This window comes from Sinohyriopsis cumingii, chromosome 14 (genome assembly GCF_028554795.1).
Source record: "Sinohyriopsis cumingii isolate HCF-2022 chromosome 14, ASM2855479v2, whole genome shotgun sequence".
NCBI classification, from domain to species: Eukaryota; Metazoa; Mollusca; class Bivalvia; order Unionida; family Unionidae; genus Sinohyriopsis; species Sinohyriopsis cumingii.
In genome coordinates this window covers 53684678-53707308 of record NC_142974.1, presented here as the reverse complement: position 1 = coordinate 53707308, position 22631 = coordinate 53684678, and the positions used below count along the sequence as shown (strand labels likewise).

At 35.5% G+C, this 22631-nt stretch overlaps 1 protein-coding gene and 2 long non-coding RNA genes across 3 annotated transcripts in view; 2 read left to right on the top strand and 1 right to left on the bottom strand.

The window, feature by feature from the left end:
• LOC149783819 (uncharacterized) overlaps positions 1–22631 on the top strand; it is a 233072-nt gene that overhangs the window by 104953 nt on the left and 105488 nt on the right. The gene's annotated exons all lie outside the window — the stretch shown is intronic.
• LOC149783821 (uncharacterized) lies at positions 337–21986 on the bottom strand. The gene is made up of 4 exons (XM_089932916.1): positions 21467–21986; positions 20479–21244; positions 932–976; positions 337–412 (listed from the first exon to the last, which is right to left on the bottom strand). The coding sequence occupies exons 1-4, from the start codon at positions 21984–21986 to the stop codon at positions 337–339; spliced, it is 1407 nt and encodes a 468-aa protein (XP_089789042.1).
• Positions 13087–16780, top strand: LOC149783822 (uncharacterized). The gene is made up of 3 exons (XR_016414073.1): positions 13087–13199; positions 14837–14927; positions 16164–16780. It is a non-coding gene; the product is annotated as an uncharacterized LOC149783822 (long non-coding RNA).

The following is a 22631-nucleotide window of genomic DNA, read 5'->3' as shown; positions in this document are numbered from 1 at the left end:
ACCAGTCCTAACACCAACCTCTTAATGTAGAGTGCTAGACAACGCAGCTGCTAGTATCATTTTTTTAAGGCCTTGGTTTGCTTTGGCAGGGGTTCGAACCCACAACCTCCTACATCCGAGGTGAATGCTATAACTACTTAGGCTACTGGAGCGGTCCCTGACCAAAGTAGAATGATGGCCTTATGTCATCATCATTTCAGATAACTATGACAATGAGCAAAAGCCATGAATATTAACGAGGTTTTCTTGTACATGTATCTGACTGACTGAAATTATTATCACTCTGGAGGTCGTACATCGTCTGGGATTTTGAGCAAACGTTGAATATAAACATATTCAGGTATCATCAAGGTGGATGAAACAGAGGCTTAGCAATGTGACGAATTTGCATATGGTTTGGTAGAGTTTGTTGCTATTCTGGAAGCGATACGTTTTGTCTCATCTGGATCAAGCAATGAAAAACTTGCTTTGAATCGTATGGCCAAAAGAGTAATGTAGCATGAAACATCCATATATCATATAGACTGTAATCGCCATCCGAACACCGATATTAAGGCTGAACCGATCTATTAATAGATGCTTACGTATGTGTTGACAATTATTATTAATAATCTTAATAATAATACTGAAATGGCGCATATGGCTTAATTTCTCAGTAGCTGATGGGTTTCAACGTTTATAGAATAATTATATAACTTCTTATTGATTGGGCTAGTTCACATGAAGAGGCAAAGTAGAAGCGAAATGAGTAGTGTTATTTGTCTGTGGGGTCGTTTGCGAAATGCAGTCGCAACAGATGGTATGTGTATAAGGAGAGAAATACGCAATCAGTTTCATTCCGATTTTGAAGTTAATCTCACTTCTTGTGTTCCTGCGATAAGTCTGCATACTTGGGTTATGTTGTACTGAGATATTATATGAGAGGAAAAACATTTGCACTGATCGCTCAAGGGAAATAGAGTGTTCATTATTTGGACTATGACATTATTCTTGAACTATTATAATTTGTTGAAAGTCATTCTGGATAACGCCATCTTGACAACATCAGGGATTTTCGAAGACTAGTACATTTCCGGTTTTGAAATTTATAAGGAACTTTTCATTCATTTGTGACTTACATATATTTTATAAGGATTAATTTTGATTCACTTCATCATACTGCAAATTGCCCACATTTTCGTGTATAACGTTGATAATTAAATTGCTTGTTATGTTTTTACAAAACTTGCTGGTTTTGCTTTTTTATGTTACTTAGTTTGTGACCATAGAGTTGAAACAACTCGTGGGTTATTAACATTGATCATAGTGAAGTGGCCCAAACAAGAAGCCACAGTGACACAGAGCAAACCCGTAGTTTTCAGATCTGCAATCACCGAATCTGACAGTCGTTGTTGAACGGCTTTATACATGGTGTTACTAATCACAGCTGGAATAATTTGTCTCGATGGGAACATAACCGCATTTGGTTGTGCTAGAGTCGCTAATCGTCATATTCGATCTCGAAGCGAGTTCTCAGTAATTTTAGTTTGTTTTTCCTCACTAGATTCACAGCAACGTTTTTGATATCATCAGCAACTGGCATTACAATTTGTTTAGCGATTGGTGCAGCTCGCGATGACGAAGCCACAAACAATTTTGGTGATCCGTGAAATATCTACGAACAACGTCACCAAGGCCAGCTCCATATGATGCGTAAGCTGGTTTCTCGTTAAAAACGCGCAAGCGTTTCACGGGTCCACGTATGACTATCATTATATTAACTATCAGGTCGATCTATAATGCACAGTTTTATTGGCAATAGTTAACCTGATAGATCTACCATCTGCCTGTCTTGATCCACACGGGTAATCCGATTACATGCCAATAAATTATGATGCGTTGGAATATACACAGGAGCCACAGAGTAATTAATATCAAATAAACTGGTTTCAGAGTTGGTGAAAACCCAAACAGCGTATAGTTCTCAAAACTACGCTTGTCGTTTAAGACCTGTTTTTATAATTGCCACTGACGGCGTTACAGGTTAAATTGATTTGCGTCGCTGATGTAAGTCCTGCTATGTCATGTGCAATTTGATATTCAGTCCCGGATATAGGTAATGCACGCAAAACGTTTGATCTTCAGGAAGATCGTTGGGCCCACTAACTATTTTCAATAATGACTCTCTAGTGTTAACCAGTCAACACCAAATTTGTTCGTCAGATCTCATCATTGACTGAAGTAATATTATATGCGCCTATGTAACGATCTACCATATCCAATATGGCCAACGATTTGGTGAAAACAGAAATGAGTTGTTCCCGGGCAGACAATTAAATGGTTATGGTCTGAAATTAGGTCAACTGTTATAAACTATTGCGAAAATAGTGTAGTCTCAAGTGTTCGTGATTTCTCAGCAGTAACAGATGCAGACAAAAGTCTCAGCAAATTCAGTTTTGTTGATGAGATTATAATAATCGCTTATAAAAACCTATGTCATCCCAGGATACATTACGCGTAGCACGCGCAACGTCTCAACCGTTTCAGAACTCATCATTGTTGTTATACGAATGAAATTAATTGTATAAATCAATGATATATCCAAGCTCATGCATCAACCGAGACATGTATTCGTGTCCATGATACCACTGGTAAGCAATCGCTGACAAATCCAAGCATCTTCATTGTTGACTTTTGGCTTGTTCTTTGGCAGCGCGAATTAATTCCAGACATGTTTACAATCAATTCATGACGTCGTTATTGTCACATTGTCCGTCAATGACTTCTTGGTTTGATTGGGGTGTTGATACCTTTTTATTTCCTCATCTATCCATTTGCGGTATTCTTGCGGTGTGCTAAATTCGTAAAATCTGCTTCTAGGGTGTTGATCTAACCAATGTGCCATTCGGTTTTTTTATTTTTTATTTCTCTATTTTTTGTCATTGGGCTTCTTGATTTTTACAAACAAAGTTGGAGGCATATGTAAATTTTGTGCTGTGGATAAACGTCCTCATTGCGGACGTTGTTTTCTTGGTAGTGAAAGTAACTCTTCACTTTTGGTGCATGTGCTGAATGTTGTCAGGAGATTATGCAATTTATTTCCGTGTTATATCTACAGGTGGAGGCACCGGTATCTCTTTGCTTTGAAATGCACGTTCGTAATGAGTATCTCTTTGTTGTATGTGTTGTTTCAGCCACCTATTTTGTTCTTCTTCACCTGGTGTGGGTGCAGACTGTCTTTCTTCCAGTGGCGTTAGTGCATATTTTTTACAGGTTCAGTTAAACAATTTCCTTAATTTAGTTGTTGTTTTTGGTCTACCAGTGGTTTTGATAGTGTTTCTTCTAATCGTATCTATGCAGGTTAGGGTGCGGATGTTTGCATATTTTCTGCTGTTTTTGCACGTTTCTTTGTGTAACTATTACAGATGGTGACATAACTAGCTCTTCGCTTTGGGGTACACGTTCTTATGGTGTACGTCGTTGTCGTTGTTTCTCATGTTTATGTGTTGTTCATAATATTGTTGCACTTCTTTCTCTATAAGAAAATTCCATATCGGGATATGATGTTAACGATCTAGGACGTTGTTGTTGTCTTAGCAGTTCATCTTGTTGTGTTTGCGAGGATACTACTGATTGAGGTACGAGATAATGTTATATATTCCCTCCAGAAAGTTCCACCTTTAGCTATTCCACCTATAAATATATTCAGTGTTTTCACATAGTGAGACCACCGTTCACTCACACATCGTTTCTTTCCAGCAAATTCTTTAAATACCATTTAGGTTATTCAGTGTTCGTGTATTTTTCATGTGTTCTTGATTTCATGTTTATCATATAATCTGTCCAGTTATTGTTAAGAGCGACACATTCAGGATTTGCTAAATCGCTTGTCGAGTTGTTTCCTTAAAGCGCCTTTTTACTGTGTTGACATCGGCCACATGTATTCGGATGGTACGTCTAGTATCCTAGCAAACGCCTGTCTAACGTTGTCATCAGGGTAACAGGTGTTTTTTCAAAATACATCAACGGCTTGCCCAATTTATCGAACGTCTTTTTTGAGCTCATCAATCGCTTGTGGCAAACGCGTAATTGTCTCTGCAGTTGCCCTTTCTGGTTGTTTTTATGTCTTTGTTGTCTTTGGCTATTATACAAATTTGACCCAGTTTTTCTTCTGTTCCCGCTAGCGCCGTCACCTCTTCCATGGTAATGCTTGTTGTCTTTTTAAATATCTGCAGCACATTCAGAAATCTCCATTGCTGGTATAATCTATGGTGGAAGTGTTTGTTCAAAGCATGATGTGATATTCTCGTGCAGTTTGTCGGGACCGTAACATCTCGTTTACATTGGAGGTCTTCTATAACATTAGGAATCAATTCCAGGTGTTCACGAGCGGTTTTACGGCATCGCTTCTCATCCTCGTCTAGTATACCAATGGCTGGAATAATATATAATTGTTATGATTGTTTAATTGCTTTATCCAAACCAGCTCCATATTTTCTAATTCACCACTACGCGTATGAAAACTTAGATTCCGTTGCTTTTCATTGCTACGCTTTATCACGAACATACTTGAAAACGTCAGTAGCAATCGCAGATGCAGTACGACGGTGATAATTTTGTTCATCCTCATAACCACTACATATCAGTACGTGTATATCAGTTTTTCTTGTGCCTCATGGTATTTGTATATTATGGTTACATGAAAATTGTTTCATTCGTTGTACCGTAGCTGTATTAGCAACGTTGCTGTATTAGCTGCGGTTTGTGTTAAGCCAAATGGGCTTGTGATACTGAAGGTAAAAATAGTAAACTACAAACCTCTCACGTGGGCATTCAAGTTGTTTGTGTCAGGTTGAAAGGCGCTGTCGCAAAGAACCGAGCTGTGACCACTGAAAACTGGAATAAGTGACAGCAGCGTGTTTCCTGCTTATAGCAATGAGTATGTTGATCATGCTAATGATACAAGAAAACAATACATGGATGAACAGATCACTAACGTCCCCACACTACCACGCGAAGTAACTTCATGGAGCTTAATTGCTGGAATATTAATCAATGGAGGAAAACTAATTAATTGGTAACCTTAAAAAATGACCGATTTATTTTAATTTCCCTTGATGTAAACGGTTTTGATATACCTAAAAGTAACATCTAAAGTTATGAGAGTCTGAATCATATATCTATAAAAATAAGGAAAAGGAAATAAAGACTATTGTTAAAAATGCAAAAGAAAACTCTTGGCAAAAATACCTCTCAAATATTAACTTCAAAACAAATGCAAAACAGGTATAGGATAAAATCAGAGCCATTAAGGGTAAACCAAAACAACAAACCCCCAAATTATTTGGTAAAATCACCAATTAAGAAAACGCCAACTGTCTGCCAACACATTTTTACAAATATGAGTAGTAACAACAACCATAACAAAGTTTCTTTACAACAGAACAAAAGCACCCCAGTCTATTTATTGATCTTGGCCCTAAACAGTCACCATTAAATGAAAACTTTATACTAGACGAGTGAACAGCTACCCTAGCCAAAATAAACCAAGATCTCCTGGGGAAGACCAACTCGACTTTGCAATTTATAAACACATCCCCGAAAATATCCCCCAAAATTGGAAAATTGCTATAATCATCTCTATACCTAAGAAAGGCAAAGATCTAACTGACATCAGTGCATAGAAGCCCATATCACTAACCGACAACATCTGCAAGCTAATGGAAACAATGATTAACAGTAAACTCAAATACCGCCTTGAAAACAATAACCATATATCGGAAAATCAAAGCGGCTTTCGCAACAAAAAGTCCAACTTAGATCAGCTATTTAGACTTTAAGCTAGTATCAAACTAGCATTCAATGTCAAGTGCAAGTGCGACCGACATTTAGTCGCAGTATTTCTAGACTTGGAAAGAAACATTTGATCTAGTATGGACAAAGGGTCTAATTGCGAAACTTAACCTATATGGAATCATTGGCCGCATGCGCAATTGGACATCATATTTCCTGACAGATCGTAAAATAGAAATTAAAGCAGGGGATCAATATTCAGACACGCACAACTTATAAAATGGAAAACCACAAGGTAGCGTGCTTAGCCCCACACTTTTTAATATCATGATTAACGATCTAGATAAAGTAATCAACCAAAATACAATATACATATCCCGATTCGCTGATGACAGCGGATTATGGAAAGCAGGAAATCCCTCCAGCCTTAACGTCATACAGCACATTCTAGATAGTCTAAACTTGATAGATCGGTGGGCTCATAAATGGGGTTTTAAAATCTCAAACACTAAAACAGAAGCGATGATGTTCTCCCCACATAATCGAACTAACATAGACACCCCAAAGCTATACCTACAAGGGAAATTATTAATATTCAACAAGGTAACCAAATTCCTAGGAATGTACCTTAATGAAAACCTTACATGGAAACACCACATTAAAGGGCTCACCCGCAAATGTAAAACTGATCTAAACCTACTAAGAAACCTCAGAGGAACTACGTGGGGGCCAATCAAGAAACCCTTTTAACATTATACAAGTCACTTATAAGATCCAAACTAGATTACGGATGCCAAGTATATGGATCAGCCAAGCAAACAAAACTTAACAAACTAGATTCCTTACAATATAAGGCATTAACCATCTGCACTGGAGCACTAAACTCAACCTCCCTAGAAGAAATCCAATATTTCGCAGAACTACCACTGAAACTAAGAAGAAATGAAAACATATTAAGATATGCCGCACGAGTTTCAATTCACAAAACTATCCACCCCACCAGGAAAATTATCCAACAAAGTCATATCCCTTTCAGTACCACAACCACCCGGTGCAAACAAAATACATGAACTAACTAAAGATCTTATCCTATTCAAAATACAAGCTGAGCAATGTAATTACCCCGACCCAACACCTTGGGCCGGAGGTTATCCAAACTGCGATACAACAGCCCTTACTTATGGCAAGAAACTAGACCAGGCACATGATATAATCAAAATATTAGCCAAACTTGAAGAAAAATACATAGGGTACACCAAGATATACACCTATGGCTCAAAGATTACAAATCCGAACAAAACTGCAGCAGCAATAGTATTCACTGAAACAAACACCAAATTCGGAGCAAGATTGCCCGACACCTGCTCCATTTACACAGCCGAATTCCGGGCCATTATGGAAGCCCTAAAATGGCTCCAACTACCAAATATTAAAAAAGCCGTCATCACTAGTGACTCTCTTAGCGTCATCAAATCGATCAAATTAAACCAGTCTATCACAGGAAGCAACTTTCTCATTGAAACCAATCACTTAATTAAACAACTACTACATAGCAAACGAAAAATAAAGTACAGGTGGGTGCCCTCCCACATCGGCCTAACAGGTAACGATAAAGCAGATCAAGTAGCTAAACAACATCGACATGAACCTAACTCCGTAGCATTAAACCACAGCGTCCAATAATTGTATAGTATTATCTGAATTAAAATTGACAGTAAATGGCAACAACTGTGGGATAGCAGCTAAAAAGGAAGCAAGCTATTATCCATATTAAACAAGGTCACAAGATATAACAAACGACCACAACTCGTTAGAAGTCAGGACCAGAAACTTATCAATAGGATAATAATAGGCAAAACCAAATAAGCCACCAGCTATGGGAAATATTTGACAACCACCACAAACTCAAATGGCAAATGCCCACACTGCCCACTCCAAGAAGACTGAGAACACGTTTTCAACACCTGCCATAAGTATAGAACTCAAATAATTAGGTTTAGGTTTAAACAACAAAAAATAGGGTCCCTAGCGTCCTACTCTGAATCACTTAAAGAACGAAACCTAAATAAGGACAATGTTTACCAAAATAACATCTTTTCATACCGCTAGGTGACAGTATAGTATCTGTAGCACAATCAACGTTGTAGCACTAAGGCACAGCCTCACCTTCAGGCACACACAACTTTGTTTAACCAATTAGAACACCTGGATAAGCTGTCACTGGTACCGTACATTTCTGCTTAAAACAGCACATACTATTTCTTCAGTACACCTCTAAATTCCGTCAAGACGACACTTTAGTAACTTTTTGACAAGGGAGCCAAAAATAAATATCCTGGATACACCAAGGTACCTTCCTGATGCGCGGGCTTCTCCCTGACCTAACCTCCTTCCTTGCCACTTCCAGACATAAAATTAATTAATGTGCCAAGCAATATTAATTACATGAAGGGAGAGGCACTGTTTCCTCTCTTTATGAACAAACAACTTAAAACCTACGTGTCCTGATGTGCTGTCATACTGGCGACCAATCGCTACTGACGTCACATACTGCTTGGTCGACATCAGGCACAGTAATGCAAACTAAATTACCACCTCTAACTCGATTGAGTGGTGGGACTACCCCCACTCGAGTGAAGCCTTACATCCAGGTCTCTAGGATCAATGAAGCCAGTCAAATTGACCCAAGACCTGACGGCTCAATTAAATAGTGCATTTTATGCACAGTAACGACTGATCAATGTGGCACCATTCCGCTTCTCATCACCAACTAAATAGTCCGTTTCGGATATTAAACAGACGTGCATGCCCATATGGACGATTACGTCTATAATTTAAATATGTTGATGATGACGTTCGCGCCATTCATCCTTGTATAAACAAAGATGACAATACACTTGTTCAACAATTTGAAGGATAGTTGGTATTGGATGGTAGATGTGGAGTATGTAGTAGAAATACTTGAAAGAGAATGGAGGTTCCCAGGCAGCCTGGGCTTTGCGATCAGCCTGAAAGGAGCCATGGAAAACATAGAACGGGTGATAGAAGAGGAAGTAGAGAAGTTGAGAGGTTTCATCAATCCTAAATATGTAATAGTCGGAATGTTGTAGCAGACCCTTGATATTGGTATCAAAGTGAGATGTTTTTTAGATGATATATTCAATTTAACAGAGTGGTCATTTGTCAAGAAGGGACTGAACAGACTAAAGAGAGCCGAAGAAATTATGAAAAAGGTAATGTAAGAAGAAGTTAAAAAAAATTAAAGATACCTGATAAAAAGAGAGAAAGGACAAATAAAACAAAAAGAAGAAAGATGAGTTTGACAAACTGAATAAAAATTAGAAAAAGGTGCGGGATAAATTTAGAGCCATGGGCCATCCTGACTGGATAGCAGAGGATGAAAAGATGAAGAAGAAAGGATTCATTGGGAAAGTGAGGAGCTGGTGGAACAACTGGAGAAAATAGAAGAAGAACCCGTAGGCCCTTTTCCGGGCACCTCATATGCCTGGAAAACATTTGCTTTCAAGCAAAAATATTTTTTAGTCTGTTGTTTATTATTTTATGTTGTATGTGTTATCTCTGTCTTTGTCCCTCTATTAATGGTAAATCCCCTTCTCCGTAAACGATCTCCTTATTCCCATGTTCAATTTCCCTTGTCGCTAGACAGTCCATACCTTTGTCGCTAGACAGTCCCATTCTTTTTTGTCGCTCTATAGTCCCATCCATGGTAAATTTCCCCATGTCAAATTCCTCTTGTCGCCAGAGTGTCCCACGACCTTTTTGACTGGGATTTCCATTGTCACCAGGGTGTCCCCATTCACTACTAATAGGTGAGTGATATCGTGGCTGCTTGGATATCTTGTTACATCTATGAAAGCCCAAGTCTTTTAGTATAAAACTTTGATGTATAAGCTTATATAATCTTGATCTCGGACACGTTTGATAAGAAATCAGAACCACCATTAGTATTAATGAGGTAACCTTATAACGTGATTAGCGGATCATGCTACCTCTCTGGAGGCTATATTCTGGATCAGACTATTTGATCAATCGTGAAGTATCTGGTCACATCATCAAACTATTATACCTCTTTGATAATGAGGAATAACCAGACATCTTAACTACAGGTGCTCGACGCGAGCTTGATGTTGATAAGAAGAAGCCAATAATCTGAAGAAGAAAAACATCATAAAGAGTGACAAAAAATATCTTAGATTACCCCCATGACCCGTTCTGAATTAGGACCCTCTCTATCATAATATATGAGAGAAGGTACGTAACTTCCAAATTCGTCGTTCCACCCAAGACCCTCGATTTCCTTTTACTATTTCAGTCGTTAAAGGCAAACGTCCACACTATATCGCTTGTTTTACTCCTGAGATATTTTCATATCCATAATGCCATCATTGACTTTTCTACGTTGTACCAAACTGAAGTTACGGGCTCCAAAACGTGCGATTTTCGCGCATTTTTTTATTGTGGACACGCGTGCGCATGTGAAAACCGTTGACATTAGCTATATGGACAATGTTTTCAACTCTATGGTGCACCCATTCTTGAGTTATAGAACAGCGGTAGGTGCAAAAGTAATTTTCTTTTTACTTACCATTAACATTGTCTTCTTCACTGCACATACATCGTATACATGCATCTCTATTTTCAAAATAGGCAAACTATGCGGCACACACATCAACGCCGAAATATGATTGGCTCAAAAGGTTATACTTTAATGTACACTGTTATTAATTTAACACATTCAAATGATTCCTAACATAATGGGATCATGTTAGTACCTATTTTTGCCGGGGATACAATAATATTTATCGTGAAACGATTCTCTGATCCATGGATGTTATTTAAGTATAACCTTTTGGGCCAATCATATTTCGGCATTGACAAGGTGCTCTTGCACTCGGGTGGTGGTTCATATTTTAGATTTAGTTTCGTTTAGCCTTGACATATATACTTTAATGACCGAAATCTTGCAAGTGTATGACACATATTAATGAGGTGATTTTACATCTCATTGTGTGAACATGTTGCCAGTCTAAAGATCGTATTTATAGATTAATCCAAAATTTTGAATGCTGATTTGAGCTGTGAAATGCAAGAAGCACAACACTTTGAGTCTAGTATATGAATTTTAATTACATTAATGATACACACATCATGGGTCCAAGTCATTATTAAATCCTACGACAGCCCTCTGGGCTACCAAGAAAAGAATTCGGAAGCCCTCTGGGCTACAAGGAATTCGCATAAAGCACATTAGCATGCAATTGTTTACTTGAAGAGTTTGGTTTTCATTTGTATCAATCATATCTGTTTTACTCTGTTGCTGAAGTATTTGACTAGTTACAGCCCTGTGTCGATAGGGGTGGGGTATATTATGATGTCTTTCGGTAGCGTGTGTATATGTGCATGTCAACATTGTGAATATATGTAATCATTTGTAATTGCATTATTTACAAATGAATGTGTGAATGTCCATACATATCTTGAAAGTAACTGAGAAACTAAACTCCGAAGTTAGGGTCTTCAGTTAATTGCAAAAGTAATGTAATCGTGCTCAACAATAGCAAATGCAAATATGTATCCATATTTGAGACTTGAAATAATTTAAACTATTATCTTATTTGATCATACTGACACCCTGGCGAATATTGCAGTAATAAAAGCAAATCAAACTTGGGAAGATAACTAAAATCTCAATTATACTAGCTGAAATAAATAAAATGATATGGAACTAGAACGAAAATGTCAGATAAATAAAGCATCATGTGAGCAATTCAACTATATTTAAATCCATTCTATATGAAAATGAAAGCTGCCTCTTTATACAATTTTTATAATATTTGATGGAACGATAAGAAAAAGTTACCCTCTCATTTATCTGAAGTAGACTATAGTCAAATCAGTTTTATTTACTGCAAGTTGAAATATTAATAAATTTAATGTATGTACCGACAAGTTTGACTTCTTACTGAACAAGGGATGGTTCCCTAAGAAAAAAGTTTGACCCTCCTCACAATGCCGCCAAATCCTTGATTTATATATCCTAAGAAATTTTAAGGCGTGAGGAATACTGCGGAAAATCACCGCGAAAACACAGGAGCTCCTATCGTTGCACACTATTTGTCTAAAAATCGTACAGGTGCTATATAACAATCATAATTATAATGATACTATAATCTTGCTATACAACACACTATTAGTATACAGTAAATGATGATTTATAGATATATTGTATAGGGTTTAATACTAGAAACACTTTAATACACTTTAAAAAAAAAACGAAATAAACCTAAATACACAGAGAAATACGCATATTTTTAACATAATACTCATGAATATACATGTAAATGTATTGAGATTTGTATTTCTTTGAATAATGATACAAAAGCAAACAAAAATATTAAATTCATATGATTTTTATAGGAATTGTTCACATTCATTCAATATAAAGTTATATTCGTATAATATTGCCACTCGTTCGTACTTAATTGGACAGCTTTGGCCTTGTTTTGTGGGTCAGTTACGTCTTTATATACTTTATAACACACACACACACACACACACACACACACCGAAAATATGTAAATACAGATTCTGGATTCTCACAATCATAATTTCCCTTTCATTTTTCAAGTTCTGACCTATTCGTTATTGATGATACCCAGGACCGTAGACAGCGATCACGGGCCCTGGGGTAAGAAACACCCGAGCCTCTCCATATTTATTGTTCAAACAAAAAATTTATTTTATAAAATTAAAAAGTGTTGTTCGGATCGGGCCTTCTTCTCCCCGGTTGCCCCCCCCCCCCCGGTCGGTCCTCATCGTATCTGTCCAATCGAGCAAAATTAAATAAGCCTAAATGCTGGCATTCAACGAATAGTTAATAATAATAATAATAATAATAATAATAATAATAATAATAATTATTATTATTATTATTATTATTATTATTATTATTATTATTAAAACAATTAGAAATCGTATTATCAGGATGCACCAACATATACGCCTAAAACACCTATATAATTGTGTATTTCAGTGCATTTCTGTTTCTGAGGGCATTTCGGTGTTTCTAATAACCGAAATGAAAGCATCGTTACGAACCACAGTGCACGAAAAACTTAACCCTCGCAACGGAATTCATTCGACAAAATAAAAAATTTCAACGAAAAGCAATGCAACTTAAACAGTAACCTGTTAAATATCATTATATAACATTCACCTCACGTTGAACAAAATTTCATTGTGGTAAAATATACAAAACAAACTCTACAAAACTTAGGATAATTGTTTTCTGGTGGCACTCAAAGCTATTGATGACCCGGAAGTGAATACGAGCAAGGTTACCACAGTGAGGTGAATCACCGCAATAGACGAAAGAGTAGCAGTGAGGAAACATTGGTCGATCACAGGTTCAAAACAATATGCATTTGGAAAATTAGATAGCAGATCTGAGTATTTATAGTGTTAGAGTTGTATTTACTTTCAACGTATTTTATTGCTGGTTATTTATAAAACATGCTCAGCACATACCGACGGTGCAACACTGCTGTAAACATGCTAAATCTTCAAAATATAGGAATCCCCATGTCCATCCTTCTATCTGTAAGTTTGGGAGAGAGTTTACATAAATAAATAATGTACAGTGTATATATGAATTAAATAAAAGACGATATAAACTACGGGATACTATTAATATTAGCAATGTACAGGATATAAATAAAATCAACATCATATCAAGTTTGAGCGAGAGTTTACATAAGTAATGTACATCTGGGTAAATATGGGTAAAACCAACCTGATATAAAGCGTGGGTATGAGTTTACATAAGTAATGTACATCTGGGTATATATGGGTAAAACCAACCTGATATAAAGCTTGGGAGTGTAGTGTACAAAGTTATGTTCTTCCAGTACTACAGTAAGTCCTGCTTTGTGAGACATTCAACTGTCAAATTATTAAAGTTACTAGTTTGGTGAGTTATATCAAGCCCATTCGGGTCTCTTGTTACTGTAGTGGAAGACAAAAGATTTATCAGACTTTGATGAAACTTGGAATATTTTCATATATCATAAAGACCTCTGACAAGGTTGACCAGAAGCACAATCCACACATAACAATAAAATAATCTTTCATCTGATTGGCTAAGCATGTTATCACACTGGAGGCAGTATTTTTTTTATCCGACTTTGATCAGGCCTGGAATACTTTCCTATATCATCAAGATCTTGGCCTGTTTGATAAAGGTCCATGCAGACTAATTGTTTTTTCTTCGTTCTTTATTTGTTCTACATTCTGTTGTTGTTTCAATGATAAATTTACCCATTTTTGCACTGCAGTGACTACAAAACAATCTCTGGGTGTAACAATTAACTTTTGACATGGCACTTTCACATCATTCATACATTTCACCTCTGCATTATGGCAGTACCAAACACAGTGCAAATACCAAACACAATATAGATACCAAACACACTGTTGACATGCTACATTTTAAAATGTTTGAACCATTATTATTGTTTTCATAAGCATTGGCTTTTCAGAACTGTATGTACTTTTTCAATATTTACTGTCTATCAAAGAATAAAGAGTGAAAATCTTAACAGTCTTTACCCTAAAGAAGGACCTTGGTCAGGATTAACTTTCTGTATTGTTTTGGCACTGCATTGTACTGAGTCATGGGCCGTGTTGACATAGAAGTATTACCTCAGTTGCATCATATTGTTTTTGTCATGTGCACACATTTCTGATGCAGTACAATGTTATTACCAAGAGCTTTTTTAGCCATGCACACTAAGCAAAGTGTTAATAGTGTAAACCCAGATGTTCCAGCATCACTGTGTTGCAACTATTCCTATCAGGCTGACATTGTTTTACAAACAGTGTAAATTATTCAGTTGGATCAGGATATCTGCTGTTTCCATTGACTATGCAACAAAAATTGCATACCTTGATTGGAAGTTGTGATATTTTATTAATATTTACATTTGAGTGCATGCTATTAATTTGTTAATGCACTATACAATATGATTCATTTGTTGTTTTTCAGGCTTTTGCAGCTGTTGGGGCCTTATTTGTCAGTTGTATGAAGTTGGGACTGTCTGGAGATTTGGCAACTATACCCGCAACTGACAATGCTGGTATGTATCACAATATGAAACATTATGATGGTGATCTTCTTATTTAATGATGATCTACTGAATCTGGATATATATATATATATATATATATATATATATATATATATATATATATATATATATATATATATATATTATTTAATGATGATTTACTGAATCTGGATATATATATATATATATATATATATATATATATATATATATATATATATATATATATATATATATATATATAAATATGTATATGGCTTGTTTATTAATGACTACACATACTCCTTATGCATTGATCGCTATAAATACTGCTCATGTATTGACCAGTACATGATACTTTTATACTCATCATGGCTGACACTGCTTGAGTACTGACCATTACACTTTTTGCTTGCATTTCACTCAATGTCTCACAATTTACGCTTCAATTGAAATTTTAAATATGTATTTTGTAATAACTACAACATTGGACACAACTGATGTTTCCCAGAACATTCAGCAAACGTCATGGATCAAAATACAATCATATCATTTTAAATTGTCCATATAAGGGCCTTGCTTTTATCTTGAAGCCTATTTGAAAATTTCATCAAATTTGAGGAACTCTGTACTGTTTGACCTTAAGAGTAAAAATTGATTCTAGGATCACAGTTCAGTTTGAAAACCAAAGTGTGTTTTTCATCTTTTTCAGTCACAAGCCTTTATAAAAATCATGTCATAGTATAAAATAGGCTGAGGAGACATTTTTGAGAAATTTGATGAAACTGGGGCCTGGTCACAAACAACACAGATGTGAACTAAGTGTGGTTTTACATTCAGGAAAGGGACCTCTTGGTTAACAAAACCAAGCTAAACTTATTTATACTAAATTTGTACATACAGGGCATAAGCATGATTTTCAAAATCAAGCCAAGCTGTTATTTACACATCATTTGTGAGTTGAGTATGGGTTTTACATCTAGGAAAGGGACTTCTTGGTTTACAAACTCAAGTTAAACTGTTTTATATACTAAATTTTGTACATGCAATAAGTGATACTATTCAGACTTATTAGATTTTCACAAGGCAAATAAATTCAGCCTTTCGATGACATAATTTGTTCATTGATTTGGGTCAGTTGATCAGAGGTCAAGGTCATGCCAAAATGAATAGCACTATGAAGGCCTTGACTGAATTTACTAGATTTTTTTAGAACTCATTAATGGCTAACCTGCAGTAAAATCATTCTTTTTAGTCTTCTTATAGCATGCAATTAAAATGGTCTTTGAGACAAGATATTAACCATGTCAGTGGAAGGATGAGGCTTTCACACCAGGAAGAACCAATATCTCTGCCAGGTATGTCCTAGAGAAGGGGATTGCCAAGGCATCTTGATTGATGCAATGGTACCATGGGATCAAATGATCACTTTTCATGGGAAATATGAAGGAAACAAATGTCAAAAGCGAAACACTTTTATCTCATGTTAACAAAATCTGATCATCAGTTATGTATGGTAAATGGGATACTTTAAATGTTTGCATGAATCTTCATGTTGCACATTTAGAAAAAAAATAATTTGTTTTAAAAATCTGGGCAGCATTGTCTTGTAAATCTGCCATACTGGCAATATATCAATCACTTCAGGTCTCATGGTACTTCATCACCCATGGTAAATGTATGGAAACACCGTTCTTTAACAACTTCAATATCTTTGAATTTCTGAATGCTCACAATCAAACCTTTTCCATATAATTAGTGCCACGAATCCTTTAAGTTCTAATACTGACAAATCAAGGGAGACAACTGCATATATTTAGCGATATCATTTAGACCTTTAGCTCTGATGGAGCAACATAATTGGCAGAGCTGCTGCACTCCTAGAAAATACCAAATTATGGGACTGTGAATCAACATTCTTAAGAAAGAGCATGAATTCCCAAGGAAATCAGTCTTCTTATAATCCGTGTCCCTGCTAGCTTTGTATGTAAAGCAGAATAGAATATGTTTCATGTTAGTTCTTTTAATTAGGAGGTAATATAATTGTAAGATTATATTACACTTCATTTTCATCTGTTGTTTTATATATGTGCATGGGTATGTATATGTATTTGAGAGTGAATAAAAGTATGCATATGTATTTGTGTGTGTATATACTGATGGTCTCTTTTGCTGGTATGTACATATGTATGCATAGGGGTTTGTGTTTGTATGTATGTATTGGTGTATGATGTATTCTGTTTGTATATGACATCTTTGGAGTATGATATGCACATGTCTTGGTTTCAGTTTATCTTGTAGATTACATACATAGTCTGTTTTTAGAATACAGATTGTATCGCATAGTCTGTTTTTGCAATACAGATTGTATCACAGTCTGTTTTGCAATACAGATTGTATCACATAGTATGTTTTTACAATACAGATTTTATCGCATAGTATGTTTTTACAATACAGATTGTATCACATAGTCTGATTTTACAGTACAGATTGTATCACATAGTCTGTTCTTACAATACAGATTGTATCACATAGTCTGATTTTACAATACAGATTGTATGACATAGTCTGTCTTTACAACTCAGATGGTGTAACTAGTGTTTTCTTTGCTTTTGAATTATTTGAAACTCATGGACAGTGGCTTTATCTCGGTTTTTTATTAAGAGGGAATTTTATTACAAAATTCTATTAATCTTCATTTTCACCTGTTGTTTATACATGTGTTTTGGTATGTATTTGTATTTGTGTGCATATTGGTATGTATTTGTAGGGATGTTTGTATTATATGGTGTACTGTTTGTGTGTGCATATTGGTTTATGGTACATTCCATTTGTGTGTGTATATTGGTGTAAGGTGTGTTCTGTTTAGGAAATTCTTTTTTTTGTGTTTTACAACTTTGATGATCTATCATCCTTTGAACGTGACAAGTTTATTACTTACATACAGTATATGGTGGAGAAATTGACACGTAAATTTAATTTGGAATCTCTCTGATTTAGATATGTCAACCATTCGTTAGAGGATGTCTTATTATGATGTTCTTTATCTATCCTTCCATCTTTCTGTTACCATATTTCTTTGTGCACAATGCATTTAGTCACCAGCTACATTTATCAAACATTGCTGATGGCTTGCATTAGAATTATATTTTACTCATAATAACATTAGTTTTACATCACAGACCTGGTTCAAACTCTCTGGATGGCTTGCTCTTTGAGTAAAGAAAAGACCTGATGAGTTTCAATTAGAGGGGCAAGGCCACTCAGACTGAAACAAGAAAAATGGTGTCTGTGTACAAATTTCAATTATCAACATAGGTGAATATTAAACATTGTCAGGTGTATAATTAATTAGTCATTCCTGGAACTCTTGTTTAAATTTCCAAATTTATTTTTGTCTTCACATTTTTACTGTTAAATGTAGTTTTCATTTGAAGGTGGACCTGGTCTACAAATTTATAACTTATTTAGATCCTTGTGAATGTATTTTGTTTGACATTTTGATTAGGCTATTTATTGGAAATTCTTCTGAACTGACTTGATTATTTTTGTATATTTAAATCTCTGATATAGATGGTTTGTCCCGTTGTTTGTCAGATGCAGTTAACATGTTAAATGCTTGGAAACCTGCCTTTGTCATTATCAAGCATTTGTGTACAAATTTATCTAACTTCAATGAATGGAAGCATGTGTAGTTTGTTTTCCAATGTAATGAAAAATAAGTATTTTTATAATATTTTTAATACATTAAGTTTTTTGAAGATTGAATGTGTGGTCTAATCATTACAGGTATGGGGGCAGTGCATGTATCCATGACAACTATTTTCATCATTGCATTTTTTTTTTATAGTGTCATTAGTTGATTAATGAGAAATTAGAATACATTAGATTATGTTTTGGTGTAATTTAGAGCAGACACAAGTAAAAATGTAAACATGTGTGAAAAATAAACTTCATGAAGCTTTAACGCTGCATAGTAACTACTGCCATCTGGATATTTTAACGTCCATGTCAGACTGAAGTTAAAATTTTGATAGGCGTTCTATTAACCATGATTTGTTTAATCACCTGTATCCACTTGGACAGTTATATTCGCATTAGATGCACATTTTACAACTTCATGGTATGGATGAAACTGACCGTATTGGCATATTTAAGAACTAAATGAACGGAAGCATTTGTAGTTTATATGCCAATGTAATCAAGAAATTGATTTTCAGATAACATCATCATGTTCTGTGGGAGATGAATTAGTGGTGTGATCCCTATATTAGGCCAAATAATAATACTAATAATCAGCATCAGCAGTATTAGCCTTTCTAGTGATATGCTCACAAAATAAAACTCTACCTACCAAATATTTATCACGTTTACGTAAATGCAACAAATAAAAACTATTCTATACATTTTGGTCATTATAAATAGTTTACACTTCACCATTAAAGATTGATATACATTTTCTACACGATATTTGTGTCTCTAGAGAAATGAAGCACTAAAATTGCATAAAATTTTATTTTAATTTAATATATTATGTTTACAAATTATTCTATTCTCTTATGTTATTTATCTCTTTTTGCAACTATATGTGTTACTATTATGAAAAGAGTAAATTGTCATAATGCTGACTTTTGGAAAGCTTAGTCTCCAGAACTGGAAACAATTAAAGAGAGTGCTGGTCTTTCTATGAAGTGTTTTCTTTTTAAATTAATAATGCATGTATTTAATTTTAGCATCTGCATATCTACAAGATCATTTGTTAATAATGATAAAACATTCCCGCCATGTGAAGAAATCTTAAATATCTCCATCACCAGATTGAAATTAATTGCGAATTTTAATAACCATTGATTATTTTTAGATTGACAATGAAAAATTGTATTTGTCCAGAAATACACTTGACTTGTAAATGATGCACACTAATTCAGTAATTTAATGTATAAATATGTATAAATGTTCATCAAATTGAAATAATTGATTAGTCAATTCTATTTTATTTATCCAGCGTCTGAGTAACACAGTTTAACATTCATTTTCAGACCAGATTTTTGTGGATGGTCAACTGTTAATAATAATAATAATAATGATAATAATAACAACAACAACAACAATCAGAAATACTGCATGCTATATACGTATAAAATATAACAGCCTACATACTTAATGTCTGTCATACTGAAATAAGTGCAACAGTGTTTCGAACGACAAAAATTTCCTCAGAATTATTTACCTTTTAAAACTGGTTGTTTTGCACATAAGATTTTCAATATGCATTTTGTTCATACGGCAAACATGTATATCTCTACTGGAATGTAACACTAAAATTGACTCGGCATGTATTTACATATTAAAATGGATTGTTTTACCAAATAACTTCGATGTACATTTTTTCATAAAGTTTATTTAACTTTGCAAGAATGTGGCATTAAAGTTACTTGTTTAATTTTATTTCAGCTGATAAATGTGTAGTTTTCTTCTCTCATCTGAAGCATTCGTGACGAGTAAGATATCCTTACTCTTGTGAATACAAATTGCCCACTGAAATTTTGGCACTCCTGTATTTACAACATGTATAACAGACCCATCTGGAGAAAGCTGATGAATGTTGTCAGGACTGTTTCCAAGAACATAGATGTTGTCATAATTGTCCACAGCTACCCCACAGGGGCATCTAAGATTGTCAGGACTGTAAGTAAACTGCTTCCTACCATCCATGTCAAAACAGAGAAGTGAATCTGAATTAAACACACTAACATACACTCGTGTTTTCTTGTTATTCACAGCTACGTAGTTGTAGTAATCATAGTATGGATAGTGATACTGATGAGTACACATTACATCTCCTCTCGTGGTAATCAGACTCCAATAATTCTTGTTTTTACCAAAGTGACCGATGACAACCATCTCCCCATTTCCAGCAGCTGCTATTCCAATACAAATGTATTTTGTAGTCATCATTTTGACTGGCCTGATGACGTCACCAATCACTGACAGGATCTGGATTTTACTCTCATTATACAACGACACTGCCACCTCCTGGTCATCCAGTACACAGATGTTCCATGGTTTACCTGTTAGTGTATGACTTGTGATGAACTGATAGGAAGAGCTTAGTAGGAAGTATTGGCTATTAAAGTGATCAGCAAGCATCAGCGTGTCTCCAGGGAGAAATGTAATACCAGTATAATTTGATGTAATACCAGTAGGGACTTTAAGATCAATTACATCAACTCTATCCACCCGACAGTCTTTCATTGGCCTGCACAAACATGCTAGTGGCAGAGTGTTGAAGCTGGTTGTAGTTGCAACTTTTCCCAGTTCTGTTGGCACGTTTTTCTCTAACTCGTCTGTAAGGTCATTTATTTCCTTTCTTATCTTTCTGATTTCGGCGGTCAGTCCATTCACTTGTTTAGCAAGATTATTAACACTGGACTAGTTCATCTCCATAAATGTCTTTAGATAGGCCTCGATTTTCTTCATATCAGCAATTATTTCCACGGGTTTATTTTCACACAGCAGAGTAGGGAGTTCTTCTTTTAAGTCTATCACTTTAGAGCAAATTTTATAACCGTTTAAGAAGCATATAGCGCAACAGGGAACATTGTGATCTTTGCAGCAGTATTTTATATCTTCTCCATGATGTTCCGAACACGTAAACCCCTCTGCTAGTTTCATTATATTGTCTGGGTTACAAACTAATTCCTCCACACAAAGAATGGTATGATCCTTTGTCATCTTCTGCTTCCTGTGCACTTTCAAGCAATCTCCACACATGGCCTTTTTGCATACTACACAGAATCCTACAGCCGGGGCAGCGATACCCTCCGTGTTAAAAGCGTCACAGAAACGATCTACTTTCGATATTGCTGTCAACATTGACTGTAAGACTGTGCTGACAGGAAACAAAGTCGCCCATTCACTTGTCGGTCTATCCTTAATGGAGGGACTTGCAGAATTTCTACATACTGGACACTTAACATATCTCAGCTTCTCGTGCTTCGCAACCTCAGCTGTTATGTGAGATTGTAAACACTTCTCGCAAAATGAGTGGGCGCACGGCAGCTGTCTGGGTACACTGCTGTCGGGCATTTCTGCGCACCTAAGGTTTTCGTTTCCAATACTGAAGCAAAACGCATACCAAATTTGAGCAATTGACAAAACTAAAATACAGCAATGCTTACAGTTTGAAAAGATGCAATTATCACCAGAATATTCTGTTCAAAATAATATTCATTTTGGACACAGGGGATACCACCCCCGTGTTTTCCTGACTCGCGATATGTCGACCTATTCTGCGCATAGCTTTGAAAAGATGTAATATTTATCCATCTTGCTACAGAAACGAAAAATATTACATTGGACTGTTCAGCAATTCAGTCGAGTAATTAGGTCAGGTTTATAGCTAGTTTTACAAAATTCAACGTAAAAATGCCAATAAATGGCAAGAGATATTAAGTAAACTAAATCGATCTTGTAAAAAAGTTAGTAAAGTTCAACATTTTATGAAAAATAAGCTATTACGTGGAGGAAGAGAAACAACAATGAATAGGATGTAATATGTTTACAACGTCTTGTTGATGGGGAAAAGTTACTACAAAATTTAGAAACAGACTATACACCGGGGAATTTGTTGAGAATTTATGTTCTAGCGGCAAGTAGACACGTTGGGTAGCCGACGATTTTGTACGTGTGGGACAACTACTTGCAAAATTGGAAACCTATATTAAAATACAG